Consider the following 14,685-nt stretch of genomic DNA (forward strand, 5'->3'; position numbering starts at 1 on the left):
GGACCAGATCGTGGCTCCACCCCTCCTCCCCCACGCTGTGTGATCCCGGGCAAGTGACTTCACCCCTCTGAGCCTTGGTTTCTTCCTCCTTGAAGTGACCAGAGCACATACGTCATGGGCTGTGGAGGGACCAACTGTAGGAGACTGTGGTGCAGGGTCATGCTCTCTGAGGATCAGAACGGTCACGCAGAGCACGGATCACGGGAGAAAGGGGAAGGGAAGCCCACACAGGCCTCTCAAACGTGATCTTGGTGTGTGTCACTCGTCCTGTTTTGTGGATGAGGCCCTGACCCTCAGAGAGGGTAAGTGACTGGCCCAGAGTCACACAGCTGGTAAGCAGAAGACCAGGAGGCTCTTCCAGAGTTAGCTGACACCACAGGAGAGACGGCGATGCCCCTGTGGCCCGGGGCCACCCGACAGCAGCCTCTATACCCAGAGGGCCTGGTCGGTGCCCACTCCCTGCCAGGCACGTGGCCCTGCCCTCTGCGTGGGGGGAGGGGAGGGGACAGCATACCCAAAGCCCGAACTCCTGGCTCTGCCCCTTACCGTGTGACCCGGGAGTCACTTAGCCTCTGTGACCCCCAGGTTTCCCATCTAGGAAGGGGGTCACGGACCCCTCCAAGCAGACAAACGAAGGGCAAACACCGATAGGTATTTGGGACCCTGATTAACTCCAGAGGGACAGACAGAAATACGTGTTCAACTCCTGCTGGGCAATGCCACAGGCCAGGAGGCAAGTGTAGGGAGAGGAGGGGGGAGGAGGGAGGGGGAAGAAAACAGGTTCTGTCTGAGAACCTCTTATTCATCTTTAAAAAGATGGGTGCCCCCACCCCCTGCCACCCAGCAGCCTCCAGGGTCCCCAGGCTGAGTGAGGCTCTTCCCTCGGAGCGCCCAGTGCATCTGAGGGTCCTGCCCGGACTTTCTGTGTTTGTGTGGACCCCCTGCTCCCAAGGCTCAGCCTGGTCATACAAGGTGACTTTCTCGGGCCTCGGCTGAGATGCCCCTCCTCGGAGAGGGCTCCCTCCCTGCCTGCCCACCGGCCCACGGGGCGGGCTCCACGGCCCTTCCGTTCCCACCCCCGCCTGCACTCTTGTGTGATGCCCTCCACACTCCGACGACGTGTGGATGCTCCCCTCCAGCGGGACCTGTCTCCCTGGGGCGCGCAGCGGACCATCCAGCTGCCACAGGGGCGGGCAAGAGGCCCCTCGAGGCTGCCCCCTGCGAGCCCCCCGCCCCGGTCCCCCATCCTTCCCGGTACAAAGGCCACAAACAACAGCATCCCTCTCCACACCGCTCGTCGGTCACACCCCACATTCAGCCAGTCCAGAAGCAGAATCCAAAGCGACCTGGAACCCAGCTGCCACTCACCACGTCCTGTGCTGCTCCCTGCCCCGAACCACCGTCTCCCAGCTCACTGCAAATGCCTCCTGACTGCTCCCCGCTTCTGTGCCCCCCGACCCAGTCTGTCTCCACGGGCAACCCGAGAGACCCCTAAGAAACCAAGCTGGACCATGTCACTCTGCTGCTCAAGACCTTCCAGTGCTCACAAGCCCCCTAGACTCTGCCCCCAATCACCTCTCTGACCTCAGACTCTTCTTCTCTCCCCCTGCTCACTCTGCTCCAGCTGGCTCCCCACCATTTCCTGACCGCACGAACCACGTGCCCGCCTCAGGGCCTTTGCACTTGCTGTTTCCACCCCGGAAGCACCTTCCCTGCCCCCCCCACCCCCGACGACTGATGCCCTCACTTCCGTCAGACTCCAGCACCCCTCCTTTCTCTGCCTCAGCTCCTGGTTTGTTTTATTTGCAGCCTGTGATGATTTCATTTGTATATTTCCTTGGTCTCTGGCCATCCTTCCGGTTGGAATGGATGCCCCTCGAGGCTGCTGTGGGAGCCAAGAGAGGAGGTGGGGGGTGACGGCACTGGTCTTGTGTGTTTCCAAGACCTGGAGGGAGGGAAGCCTAAGGCAGGGATCACTGGCCCAAGCCTGGGATGGAGCCACTGGGTCAGGGACTCTCGTCCTCCTCCCGTGGTGAGCGTGACGGGTGGGGAACAGCACCTGCCTCCACGGGAGCCCGCGCGGCCTCGTCTGTGCCGAGGCTGGAGGAGGAGTGACGCCCAGTGCACATTACAGCCCCGGACTGCCTCTGACGGGAAGCAGGCACGGATGAGGCTGAGCAGAGGACCCCTGACTGCTTGTGAGTCCCCGACGAGGCCCCCGGTGACAGGCGCAAAGGCAGCCCCGGAGGAGCCTGGGAGACAGGCTGGCGAACACACACGTGAGAGGCACCAGGGGCCATGGAGGAGAGAGTGGAGCCAGGGGAGAGACGCGGGAGGGCACGGCTATTTCTCTCAGACAGGTGCCTGCCTCCGGGAGCCTCCGCTCCCAGGGAGCCCCCTGGTCCACAGCCACGCCACACCCAGGGTCGCTGTCGCGCGGGACCCTGGAGGGCAAGGCTGCGGCTGCCACTTCTCTCTGAGGCCCAGGGTCTAGCCAGGCACAGAGCACCTGCCAAGTAAGTGTAACCCCTTAGATGCCTGGGGATACACGGTGCCTGGCTTCATGCCGGCCATGGACAGATTCCCAGGGGCTCATGGGCAGCCCCCCCAGGTCTGCATTGTGTGTGCTCCCTGCGCAGTCAGAGCGGCCTCACTGATGCACTCGTCCGAACACACAACACGCACGCCGTTCTCGCCCGCCCTCTCCTGCAAAGTGAGCGCCTCCTGCCCTCTGGTGGCAGAGCAAGGAAGAGCAGGGCCTCCGGGGAAAGACCGCAATCCCAGGTCTGCGGCTGGCTAGCTCTCTCTACTCCTGCAGGTCTGCCATTTAACTCAACTTTCTCCAAATACAATGGGATAGAGAGAACCCTGGCCCCATTCCCGTGGGGTCTTACTTAACATCGTGCAAACTTTGTTTTCCACCCCCCGACTCTATCTGGGTGGATCGTAACAGAAAAATAAAAAGTCGTAACTTTCCGGAAGGGGCCCTACGCTTCGGCCTAAGGGCCTGACTTGCGAGGTCCGTGCCGAGGACTGAGAAACGTAGCACGCTCCCAGTCACCACCGCACGCGCTAAGGAGGGGTGCTCCCCGGGAGAGGACGGGGCTTCTCCCACCTTAACTGCAGACGCGGGCTCCAGGAGGGGCGACCTCATCCTTCATCATCTGCACCCTCAAACCGGGCCTCGCCTGTCGCTCACCCTTGTCCCCCTGGGTCCCGACGGCAGGAGCCGGCAAGGGGATGGCACTGCCCCCACTCCCACCTGGATGGCAGGCCTGGGCTGAGGTGTGTGATTGGGGACAGGCTTCCCGATTTCCTGAGCCTTCATATGGGGCGTATGGAAGCCACCTCTGCGGTGGGGACGCCCCTCTTGGGAGTTCTGGGCACAGGAGGTGGAGGCTGGGGGGGTGGTCTCCCACCCCTCAGAGGGGCTCCGGAGTTTCTAGGCCGTAGCACCCACCTGGTAGGTCTCGATGGGCCTTGCCTCCATGTTAAGGTCCCAGACTTTGACCGTGAGGTAATCCCGGGTGAGCATGTATCGGCCACTGTGGCTGAACTTCACGTCCGACACGGAGGAGATGATTTCGGAGAAGAAGGAGCGGTTGCTGGGGTCCTCGGGCTCTTCGAACACTGTGGAGACAGAGAATCGATTGCCGTCACCGGGCCGCCCACCCCGCGGATCAGAATAACAGACGATCGTTTCCGTCCTGGGCTCTCGCGGTACGGTCATTCATTCACTCATCAAGCCTGAGGCTAAATACCTGTCAGGCCGAGGCCCCAAACCGACTCTCCGAGGAGGGAAGGGGCAGCTTTCGGAACCACGTTTATTGAGCATTTACTCTCTGAGCTGGATTCTGCGCACAGCCCGTCCCGTGCATCACCTCGTCCAATCCCCTGATAAAACATCTGGTCGGTACCACTATCAGTCCCATTTCATGGCCGGGACAACTGAGGCATGGATGGCTAAAAACCACGCCCGAGGCACTGAGCTAGAAGAAAGTGGCCGAGTAGGGATTTGAACCCAGAGGGACACCGGCTGGGCTGCACTCTGCTGCCACCTACTGGCGTCCTGATGTTCTCGCACGTGCTGGGCAGCGTTGGGGACGGGGCTGGGCCCTGCTTGTGGCCCGGAGCCTCTGCTCATGGTGCACGGGGCACTCACGGCTGAGCCCCACGGGCAGCCACGTTTTGTCTGGCTGCTACGGGGATCGCGGCTACATCCAATCTCGCTGTCACAGATGAAGCCTGAGTCCCATCAGCTGCCCGCCACCCACCTCCCGGCATCTCAGACAAGGTGCTCCACGCAGGAAGTTGCTTCCCGGGCTCCTGAAGGCGACAGCTTGCCGCCCCTACTGGATGATCCCACTCTGGGACAGAGTGCACAGTGAGCGGCCCCCCAGGCAACGTCCCCTCCCTGCTGCCCCTGAGGACGGGGCCTTCAGGGCACATGGAGGTTCCCACCCAGCAGGATAGGTTCTTCGGGGCTCAGTCTACTGCTGGCTGCCCCACCAGTCTGCCCAGCAACATCCTCACTGGCCAATCAGATCCCACAGTGGCCCTGGTGCTGGAGCAGGGTGGGGACCAGGCATTACCCAAGCGTCACCTTAGCTAACCAAGCCAACCAAGCATCATTAGCTCCTTAGGAGCTGGGCCACGGAAGGGCCCGGGATCACGGGGAAGGACAGAGTGGGAGGCCAGCACCTCTTTACCAGCCAGTCTGGAAGGATTTAGACATTTGACAACCTTTCTAGCTATCCCCACGGACACCGGCTGAGTGGCCACTCTGTCTGCTGGCCCCTGAGTCCCCACACCTGAAACACGGAAGCAGAGAGCTGAGCACGTGTCTCTGGAGGCTCACAAGAGTGCCCTCCCCGCCAGCCCCTCCCAGCCCCCAAATCCCATGTCCCACTTCCCAGGTCTGTTCCGGCCCCTTATCCCCCCACCCGGGACCCCCGATCTCACTCCTGCTCCTGTCTTTCCCAGAAATGCAGCTCTTGCTGCGCTCCCTTCCGCACGGTGGCTGGAAACATTTCATGCCAGCCAGATGCTCTTGCGTCCGATGCATTCATTCATTCTCTCAGACACCCAGTCCACACCGAGCGCCCACCATATGCTGGGCACTGTCTGAGACCCTGAGATGCCACAGAGAGCAGTGAGTCTCCTGGAACCAACATTCTCGCAGAGACAGGCAGTAAACCACATGCTACACCGTCAGGCAGCGATGAGGGCAGGGAAGAAAACTAAAGCAAGGAGAGGAGCTGGTGATCTGGATGGACGGCGCCCAGGGGGAAAGAGCATCTGAGCAGAGATCTGAATGGAGTGAGGCAGAGAACAGTGTAGGTGCTGAGAGAGGAGGACTCCAGGCAGAAGGAACAGCATGTGCAAAGGGCCTGAGACAGGGACAAGTGGAAGGTCACATGGACGGAGAAAGGAGTGAGTGAGGTGCCGTGAGCCAAGGGAAGGAGTCATCCCATAGGCAATGAGGGCAGGAGAAAAGGACGGCATGGCGAGGTGTGGGTTTCTCCAGGATTCACCTCCCTACAGGGGCAAGGAGACCTCCTGGCACGTCACCTTTAACCTCTAAAACCTCTGAATTCTTATTTTATTTTATTTATTTTGAGAGAGAGAGAGAGCACGGGAGGGGCAGAGAGAGAGGGAGAGAGCGAATCCCAAGCAGGCTCCACATTGTCAACACAGAGCCTGATGTGGGGCTTGAACACCCAAACCCTGAGATCATAACCTGAGCCTGAAACCAAGAGTCAGATGCTTAACCGACTAAGCCACCCAGGTGCTCGTAAAACCTCTGAATTCTGATTCGCGTCTCACATAATCAATGTTTTGTGCCTCTGACACCTTCATTTCTGGCAGGGATAAGCATTTGTAAAATTTCAGCACTTAATTTCCTACTTGAAGTGCTGAGACTGTGTGTTTTCCTTAAATGAACAGGGGTATAAACCTGTATTTGAGAGGTGCAGGGCAGAGGGTTTCAGAGAAGAGGGACCCCAAACAATCAGCAGGGACCTAGGTGTCCCCCTGCCCCCATTCCTCCCCAGGTTCGAGGCAGGAACCCCCTCTTGACTGAATTAGCATTTGTGCCCCGAAGGGTCGGAACAGAAGGGGAGTTATACTGGCATAAAACGGGGTTGGTCTCTTGCACCCCAACTTTGAGGGGGCCCCTTGCACCCCATGCCCACTTTGGAGGTTTCTCCACCAATCCCCCAGGGCTGGCCCAGCTCGCTTCGCCCCCCTGCCCCGCGCAGGGCGTCTGGCACGTCCTGTGGGGTAGGTGGGTGGGTGGGGCCCCAAGTCAGAGGAGTGTCTACACAGAGCCATGGGCTGTGTCTCCTGCCAGCTTCAAGGAGCAAGACGCCACAAAGGTCAAAGGCTGGGCGGGCGCCCTAATCAATAGTTGAGAACAGAAACACCAAACGGCCCGTGTAACCTCAGTTCTGGCCACACCGGGCATTTCTGAGGGCTTTCTAAGCACAAAAGGACCAGCGTTACATGTGATCAAGGGGAAGGGACACCGACAGGTCTTACCTAGGAGTTCTTTTTAGTTTCCAAACACTTCTGATACCGCTATTCTTTTGTCAAAAGGTCACCGAGTGTCCCCGCCCGCCCCTCCCCCCAACCACGGGCAAGCTGCACATCCCCCAGGGCAAGGGTAACAGACAAGGCGGGCGGGGGGGGGGGGTCTCCCTTCTAATTGATGGAGTCACGAAGGACATTTCACAGTAATTATTACTGCCACGAGTTTAAAGAAACGCATCCCAGAGCCCCTGTCACTGAGACGGGATGAATCCCACCTCCCCCCCCCCCCCACGCCCTAATTATGTTCAGGTTGGAGGGCTCTGAATCCCCAGAAATCTCCTGTTTCTTTTGAATGATTTTTGCATAATTAAGGCTCTCCTGGTCCTGGCTGGTTCCCTGACAACCACATCCTCCTGTCTGGGTGCCCTACAGCATCGCCACGGTCACACGGTGGGGAGCGGCGAGAAGCACCCCCCCACGCCCCAAAATGAGATGAAGGGGCCCCCTGAGGATCCCAGCTCTAAGCACCTGTGCACCCAAGGAATGGGAAGGTGAAACCAGAGGTCAGTGCTGGCTTTCCTCTCCAGCCTCAAACCCAGCGGACGGTGTTCCTCTCCTTTGTTTAATGTTTATTTATTTTTGAGAGAGAGAGAGCACAGGTTGGGGAGGCAGAGAGAGAGAGAGAGAGAGGACGGGGACAGAGGATCTGAAGCGGGCTGACAGCAGTGAGCCTGACGCGGGGCTCGAACTCACGAGCTGTGAGATCATGACCTGAGCCGAAGTCGGACGCCCAACCGACTGAGCCACCCAGGCGCCCCACTGATGGTGTTCCACTTTTGCCTAAAGCCCTCCGTGGCTCCCAGTGCCCGCAGGATCAAGATTCAGGCTCCTACAGGTATCAAGACGAGCTCCTTCCTCACCCGGGCTTCCTGGGCCACCTGCTCCAGCCACCCTCCAGCCGCCTTTCCGCCAGGGCCCCAGGGCCTCGAAAAGGGTGAGGCAAGCAAGGTCCCTAGGGTAGCGCACTAAGCAACCCCTTCCCAGGGTCACCCTAAATGACCTCTTTCGATGCCCTTCCCTGCCATCCCAGGCAACAGAGCACAGCAAAGTTCCGTGCGCCCTCAGGGAAGCCTCTTGACCTGTCCAAGCCCACGTTCCCTCACCTGGAGAATAAGCATGATGTGACCTCCGGAGGTCACCTAACCCAGTGAGGGACCGGAGGAGTTGCTCAGTAAAACTGGGTGGCGATTTTTATGGGAATTTTCCTGTTTTCTCTCCTTGAAACTTCCTTTCCCATTTTTAGACCTCGTCTTTCCTACCAACTCTTATACATCCTTCAGAACCCCAACTCAAATACCCTGTTCTATGCAAAGCTTGTCCAGACAGATGCTTTCCAAAGAAATAAACTGCTCACGCTTGCTGCCTGCGCAGCCTGGACTACCCTCCTGTATGGCATCAGCAGGGAGGTGCGGTCACTTCGTGGGGCTGTGAGCTCTTGGGCCAGGGGTCCTTCCTCTCTGTCATTGGTCATCTGAGTGACCCTGGCCAGCCTGGAGCTTCACTCAGAGCCCAGACCCACTCGCAGAGTGGACAGAACCTTCCATGCTGTCTCTTCTCTGTGCCTTTCCTGATGCCTTTCTTCCCCAACCTGATACAATCCCCCCGCCCCTGACCCCCTACTGCCCTGGCCACCACCACCACCAGAAGCTAGAGGGTGTGCCTAGTGGGGAGGAACAGGGAGTCAATACGAAACAGTGGGCACAATGGATGCTCACTGATGAAGAGCTGACAATTGTCATTTCCGGTTAAAAACCACCCCCTGCCCAGCGCCATTTGATGGACCCCAGCGGACAAAATAAAAGCCAACCCCCATGTGGCCCTGGCCCTGCGTGGTCTGCCCCCACCTCTCTGTCTTTGCACCTGTCAGCCTGCCTCTTCTCTCGCCCGCTGGGGGCCCTCAGCGCCCTTCTGTGGCTTCTCTTCCCAGGCTCAGTCCTTCAGAAACTTCCCCGGCTTCGATGCTGTCATTTCCTTGGCAGGTGGCTTCCCCACACCTCCCATCAGCCCCGCAAGGGCAGGAGCCCGCTCTCCACGCAGAGCCTGCTGTCCTCCCGCGCCCCCCCTTCCCATTCCACGGGGAGGCTCCACCCCTCCACCGGCAGGCTCCACCCCTCCACCGGCAGGCTCCACCCCTCCACCATGCCACCCAGCTCAGAGCACCAGCCCGCCCCTGCGTCCAACCTCACCCCAGTTTATTCTCCACGCAGCAGCCAGAGGGATCCTGTCAGCACACAGCCAGGCCGGGTCGCTCCCTGCTCAAACGCCCTGTGGCTGCTGGCCCTTCAGGGTGAGCCCCAAGCTCTTGCCATGGTCTATAAAGTCCTCTTGCTGTGATCCCTTCTCTAACCCTGCAGCTCTCTGACCCTCACGCCCGCCTGCGCCCTGCGTTTTGCTCCTGCCTTTGCACTGGACGCTCCCTCTGTTGGAGACATTTGCCCTGGCTTTGCCCCCAGATACCTGCAGCCTCCCCAGCAGACGGTGGCTGGATCCGGACCTTCTACCCCAGGTCCATTATCAGGAGTGAGTCCAGCCCCTTTCAATGAATCCGGCTCACCCTCCTTTCCCATAAGCGTCCTGAGTTCTCAAGTTCTGAATCTCTGCGAAGACTGAGAAAGAACACAAGTCCATAGGCATGGGACTATTGGAGCCTCTATCCTAGCTCTACCTAGCTGTGTGACCTTGGGAAAACACCTTAACCTCTCTGTGCCACCCATGTGGTCAACAATAATGGCCCCTAGAGCTGCATAAGTTCCCTCATGTGGCAAAAGACTCTACAGATGTGACTACGTGAAGGGTCCTGAGCTACCGAGGTTATCCTGGATTCTCCGGGCGGGCCAGCTGTAACCACAGACTCCTCGAGCGAGAGAAGAAGAAGGTCAAGGCAGAAGGGGGAGATGGGACGATGGAGCAGAGGGTGGAGGGCCGCACTCTGGAGGTGCAGGAAGGGGCAAGAGCCAAGGGGTACAGTGGCTTCTAGCAGCCAGAGAAGTCAAGGAGACAGATTCTCCCCTGAACTCTCTGGAAGAAATGCAGCCCCACCCGAATTCTAGACCTCTGACCTCCAGAATTGCAAAAATATACGTTTGCGTTGTTTTGTGCCGCTAAACTTGTGCTGATCTCTTTTTTTTTTTTTTATTTTTTTAACATTTATTTATTATTGAGAGAGAGACACAGAGCGTGAGCAGAGTAGGGGGAGAGAGAGAGGGGGAGACATAGAATCTGAGGCAGGCTCCAGGCTCCGAGCAGTCAGCACGGAGCCCGACGCGGGGCTCGAACTCACGGAACGCAAGATCATGACCTGAGCCGAAGTCGGTCGCTCAACCGACTGAGCCCCCCCAGGCGCCCCAACTTGTGCCAATTTCTTACCGCAGCACGGGAAACCCACAGGCTCGACGTCCTCATCTGTAAATGAACAGATGAGGGCCTCCGTCGTAGGGGGGCTCAGAGGATTTAATGAGACGTAAACCTAGAACGGCATCCAGTGTGCAGGAAACATCGGCAAACGTTGGCTGGGCTGTTGCTTCCCCAGCGCATCGCAGGGGTCCCGCGAGGGGCAGCGCCTGACACGATCGCCTGTTCCAGGGACTCCCGTGCCCCAGCGGAGCGCAGACCCTGTGCTGTCAAAAGCAGAAGTAACTGTCTATTTTGAGGCATCACGGAAGCTGTTTCCATGGTTACCCGGTCATACCGACTAGCAGACAAAAGACTTCCACTGCTTCGGAGAAAGACGTGAGGCTGTGGGCTGGGCAGCAGAGTGGCCTGAGGGCCCCAGCGCTGCCCCCGATGGAGGGCACTGCCCCTCCCCGTGCCTGGTTTCCTCATCTGCCCAATGGCAGAAACAGCCATCCGCTTGTGGTCTGGGCTGCTCTCAGCCAGGGGAGGGAAAATTGCTGTGTCACCTGCTGGGAAGATGACGTCGTGACCCCTCATCTCTAGGTACCACTGTCAGCCATTCCCGAGTTTTGGGCCACAACTGGATGAACGGACAGAAGCGAGATCTAAAGGAAGGGATCTAATCTCTGGGTCACTTTGAAAACAACCATTTATAGGGCGCCTGGGTGGCTCAGTCGGTGGAGCGTCCGAGTCTTGATTTCGGCTCAGGTCACGATCTTGGGGTTGTGAGTTCGAGACCCGTGTCAGGCTCTGTGCTGACAGTCGAGCCTGCTTGGGACTCTCTCTTTCCCTCTCTCTTTGTCCCTCCCCCGTTCTCTCTCTCTCTCTCTCGCACTCTCAAAATAAATAAATAAATAAATAAATACGTAAAAAAAAAAACCAGAATCTATTCCAATAGCAAACCTGTATAAACCAATAATCAAATGCACACACGAGTTTTACTAAGACTTCAAGGAGCAGATATTAAACGAACCGTTCCAGGCGAAGAAAGAGAGTGGCCCAGCTCACTTTCCAAGAGCCGAATATCTTAGAGCAAAGAGAGTGTAAGAAAAGACAATTAAAGACCAACATCACGTATGAACATTTAGGCAAAAAAAAAAGCATAATTTTTGCCTTCATGCAAAACTGTCTCAGCAAGAGACATGGCCCCCAGGCCACGGGCCACCCAGGCACAGCAGGAGATCACGGCAGTCGGAAGCCACCGTGTCCCTCCCTTCGTACCTCGGCCCTGCAGAAAACAGCTTTCGGGAACCTCGGTGTGATCTAGGGAGAGGCAGCCCTAAAGTTACGATGTTCACGGGGGCCCTCGGAGAAGAGGCAAGAAACACAAATGGAGACGGGCCATCGAAAATAAAGTTCTAGCCCCTGCACTCCTGAGTCTGTGGGCTGATTCACATGCAGGGCATACACCCCCAGGCGTGTGACAGCGACGTGTCCGGAATCCGCACACGTGTGCCTGCGCTCGGGAACCGTACAAGTGACGGCTGCCTAGGGGGGTGGCCGCCCGCTCAGACCCCGGGGAAGCCAGATGACAAGAGCCAAGGGGAACTGCGACTTCCACCTCCCGCCTGCCGTCATTCAAACAGCGTGGGGTGCCAAAGCTGTCTCCACGCTCCCCAGACACCAGCTCGCCTGCACGCACACACATTTCCTGGCTCAGAGTTGAAATCCAAGTTAAAACAAATACACAGACGGATGTAGGGAAGAACATTCTATCACTTTCTCAGAGCCCAGCACTCAGGGACAATTTCTTGGCCTATTTCATTCCCTTGTTTTTTCTGTCTTTTTTCTTTTTTCTTTTTTTTTTGTAAAATAGTCATTATCTTCCTTTCTTGACCCCACCAAATATTTTAACATAATCATTTCCGGGGCGCCTGGGCGGCTCAGTCGGTTGGGCGTCCGACTTCAGCTCAGGTCACGATCTCGCGGTCCGTGAGTTCGAGCCCCGCGTCGGGCTCTGGGCTGATGGCTCAGAGCCTGGAGCCTGCTTCCGATTCTGTGTCTCCCTCTCTCTCTGCCCCTCCCCCGTTCATGCTCTGTCCCTCTCTGTCTCAAAAATAAATCAACATTAAAAAAAATAATAATAATAATAAAAACATAATCATTTCCTCGTGTCATTACAAATCTAACGCCAGATTCTAAACGACCAAACCACGGACGGCATCGTCATTCCTCGTCATTGCATCGTCATTCCTCGTCATTTGCTCTGTTGGATGTTTACAATGTTTCTGAATTTGGCCCCTATGAAAAAGGCCGGACCACAAGGCCTCATCCCTCTTCCTTCCCATGGGGCCCATGTGGGCTCAGGCTGGGCCCAGAGGTGGACCCCAGACTCTCCTCTCTTCTCCAACCTCGTTCCGTGCCAGTCTGACCCGGAGTTGCACCCGGGCAAATCTCCAGAGCACCCGTGGCCTGAGCCACACGCGGTGGGCATGAGGTGCTCGGGGCCATGCCCTCCAGGGCGCAGAACAATAACCGTTAGGGGGCACCTGGGAATATGGAATGTTACATGGCAAAGGGGAAATCAAGGCCGCCGGCCAGCTGACCTTCAGGTAGGGAGGGCTCCCTAAATTATCCAGGTGGGGCCCGATGTAATGACGAGGCTCCTTCAGTGTGCAAGGGGGGCAGGGGAGGCAGTCACGTGATGCAGCATGATTAAGAGCCCGTAGCCGCTGCTGGCTATGCAGACGGAGGGAGGGGCCACGAGCCAAGTGATGCAGGTGCCCCCAGAAGCTGGAGAAGGGAAGGTATGCATTTCTCCCGTGGAGCCTCCAGAAGGAACCGGCCTGTCGACACCTTGATTTTTTTGTCTGGTAAGACCCATGTCAGACTTTTGAACTGCAGAACCGTCGGAGAACAAATCTGCATTGTTTTAAGCCACGGAGCCTGTGGTTGTCCGTTTTGGCCCTGGGCTGCTCTTCGGGGGCTGGGCACCGTCCACACTCACGCCCTGGGCGTCTTAGCTGGCCCCTGGGCTTCCCATCCGTCCATACACTGATGACTCCACACCTTTATCTGTGGCCGAGCCGCCGCCCCTGACTGCAGACCTCCGGCTGCCTTCCCGACAGCCCTCCCTGGGGCCCAATACGATCTCACACTTACTGAGTCCAAAACCCACCTGTCGGTCCTGTCTCTGCTCCCGGCCGCCCTGCCCCCGACCCCAGTGTCCTCACTGTCCGTCCAGGAAAGGGCCCCACCTTCACCCGCTGCACAAACCAACCCTCGGACGGAGCTGCCGCGGTCCACACCGCACTTGGCAAAGCCCGCCAGCTCAGCCTTCCGAGAACGCCCAGGACGGGACCCGTCTCCACAACTTCGTCATCCCCCGTGGGGCCCGCTATTTCTTCTCAGTGAGCCCCGGGCAGGGCCTCCTCCTGCCCCCGCTTCCACGTTGACCCCTCTGAGGTTTCCTCTTTTCAAACACCTGTCTCGTGACTTCATGCCCGGCCCTCACCCCTCTGCTGCTTTCTCACCTCCCTTAAGACGAAACCGGATCCTTCCCCCGACCCACAGGCGTCCCGAGTCACCCGCCTTGCGTGTCTCCCGGACCTCAGCTCCCGACACCCTTCCCCTTAATCACCGCCCTCCGACAACGCTGGTGCCCTTCCATCTCGGAGCCTCTGCCCCTGAAGTGTCCCCCTTCTAGAACATTCTCCGCCCAGAGCTTGCATGGCTCACTCCCCGGCACCTCGAGGCGTCTGTTCTGTTGTAACTTCCGGTGAGATGACCTCCCTGCGCCCTGCTCTTTGGGGGCTGTTCCTGATGTCTCTTACTACCTCCTGCCATTACACCACCTGGTGGTGAGTTCTTCGTCTGTTTGCCGGTTCCTGCCGTGCCGTCACAGCGGGACGTGTGTGCAGCATAGCAGGCGGTGTCCCCAGCTCTGCTCAGAGACGGAGATCCGCTGCCCCCCACCCCCGACCTGCGCTGGCCACTCAGCCCCCAGGAGGAGGAAGGCTCAGCGCCGGGGAGAAGATGTTCCTGGGGCCGAGTGTCTGCGGGGCGTGGACGTGCTCGGAGAACAGCAGTGTGGCGAGACATAGGGACCCAGCCTGGCCAAGGCGTGGGGAGGGGCCGCCCTCTCCGGCTCCTCCAGGAAACCAGGCTCCCGAGGGGAAGAGGTGACCCAGTCCCCCCTAACAGAACTCTAATGAAACCACCTCCAGGGGCTTACTGGTCACTCACTCCTTCACTCACTCACTCACTCATTCACTCATTCATTTATTCATCCATTCACTCATTCATTCATTCATTCATTCATCCACTCAACAAGTGTTTATTCCCAGACACTGTTGAGGTAAATACAGAGATGAACCAAAGTCCCCACCCTCCTGACTGGGGTCCTGCCTGTCCCTGCCCCTCTGCTACCACTGCAAGGTCACCCAGGGAGGATACCATGGCCTGACCCCCTGATCCTCTCTGCCTTTAGGGGCCTCGGGGGAACCCAGCACCAAGCAGGCCAGGCTGGAGGTGAGAGCACCAGCCAGGGCATCTCAGAGTCCTGGGTTCAGGTCCTGCCCTGCCGCTTTTCACTTCGGGTGACCTTGGGCCCATCCCTGGAGCCTCAGCTCCCTCCTCTGTGCTGGACTCCGTCAGAGCTCATGTAAAGATGAGACGATGTGGGTAGAGAGCTGTCTGGGTGCCTGGCTCAGAGTATCCAAGGAGTGTCAGCCACTGTGTGGTCCTGGTGTTGTCACATCG

General features: G+C 58.2%; 1 protein-coding gene across 4 annotated transcripts in view; it reads right to left on the reverse strand.

Moving 5' to 3' along the window:
- PPP2R2C (protein phosphatase 2 regulatory subunit Bgamma) overlaps positions 1-14,685 on the reverse strand; it is a 138,579-nt gene that overhangs the window by 11,805 nt on the left and 112,089 nt on the right. For all 4 annotated transcript variants that reach the window (XM_045474616.1, XM_045474618.1, XM_045474617.1 and 1 more), the window contains exon 7: positions 3,461-3,630. In XM_045474616.1, coding sequence (XP_045330572.1) covers positions 3,461-3,630 — 170 coding nt within the window. The remainder of the gene's footprint in view (positions 1-3,460; positions 3,631-14,685) is intronic.

This window comes from Leopardus geoffroyi, chromosome B1 (assembly GCF_018350155.1).
Source record: "Leopardus geoffroyi isolate Oge1 chromosome B1, O.geoffroyi_Oge1_pat1.0, whole genome shotgun sequence".
Taxonomy (NCBI): Eukaryota; Metazoa; Chordata; class Mammalia; order Carnivora; family Felidae; genus Leopardus; species Leopardus geoffroyi.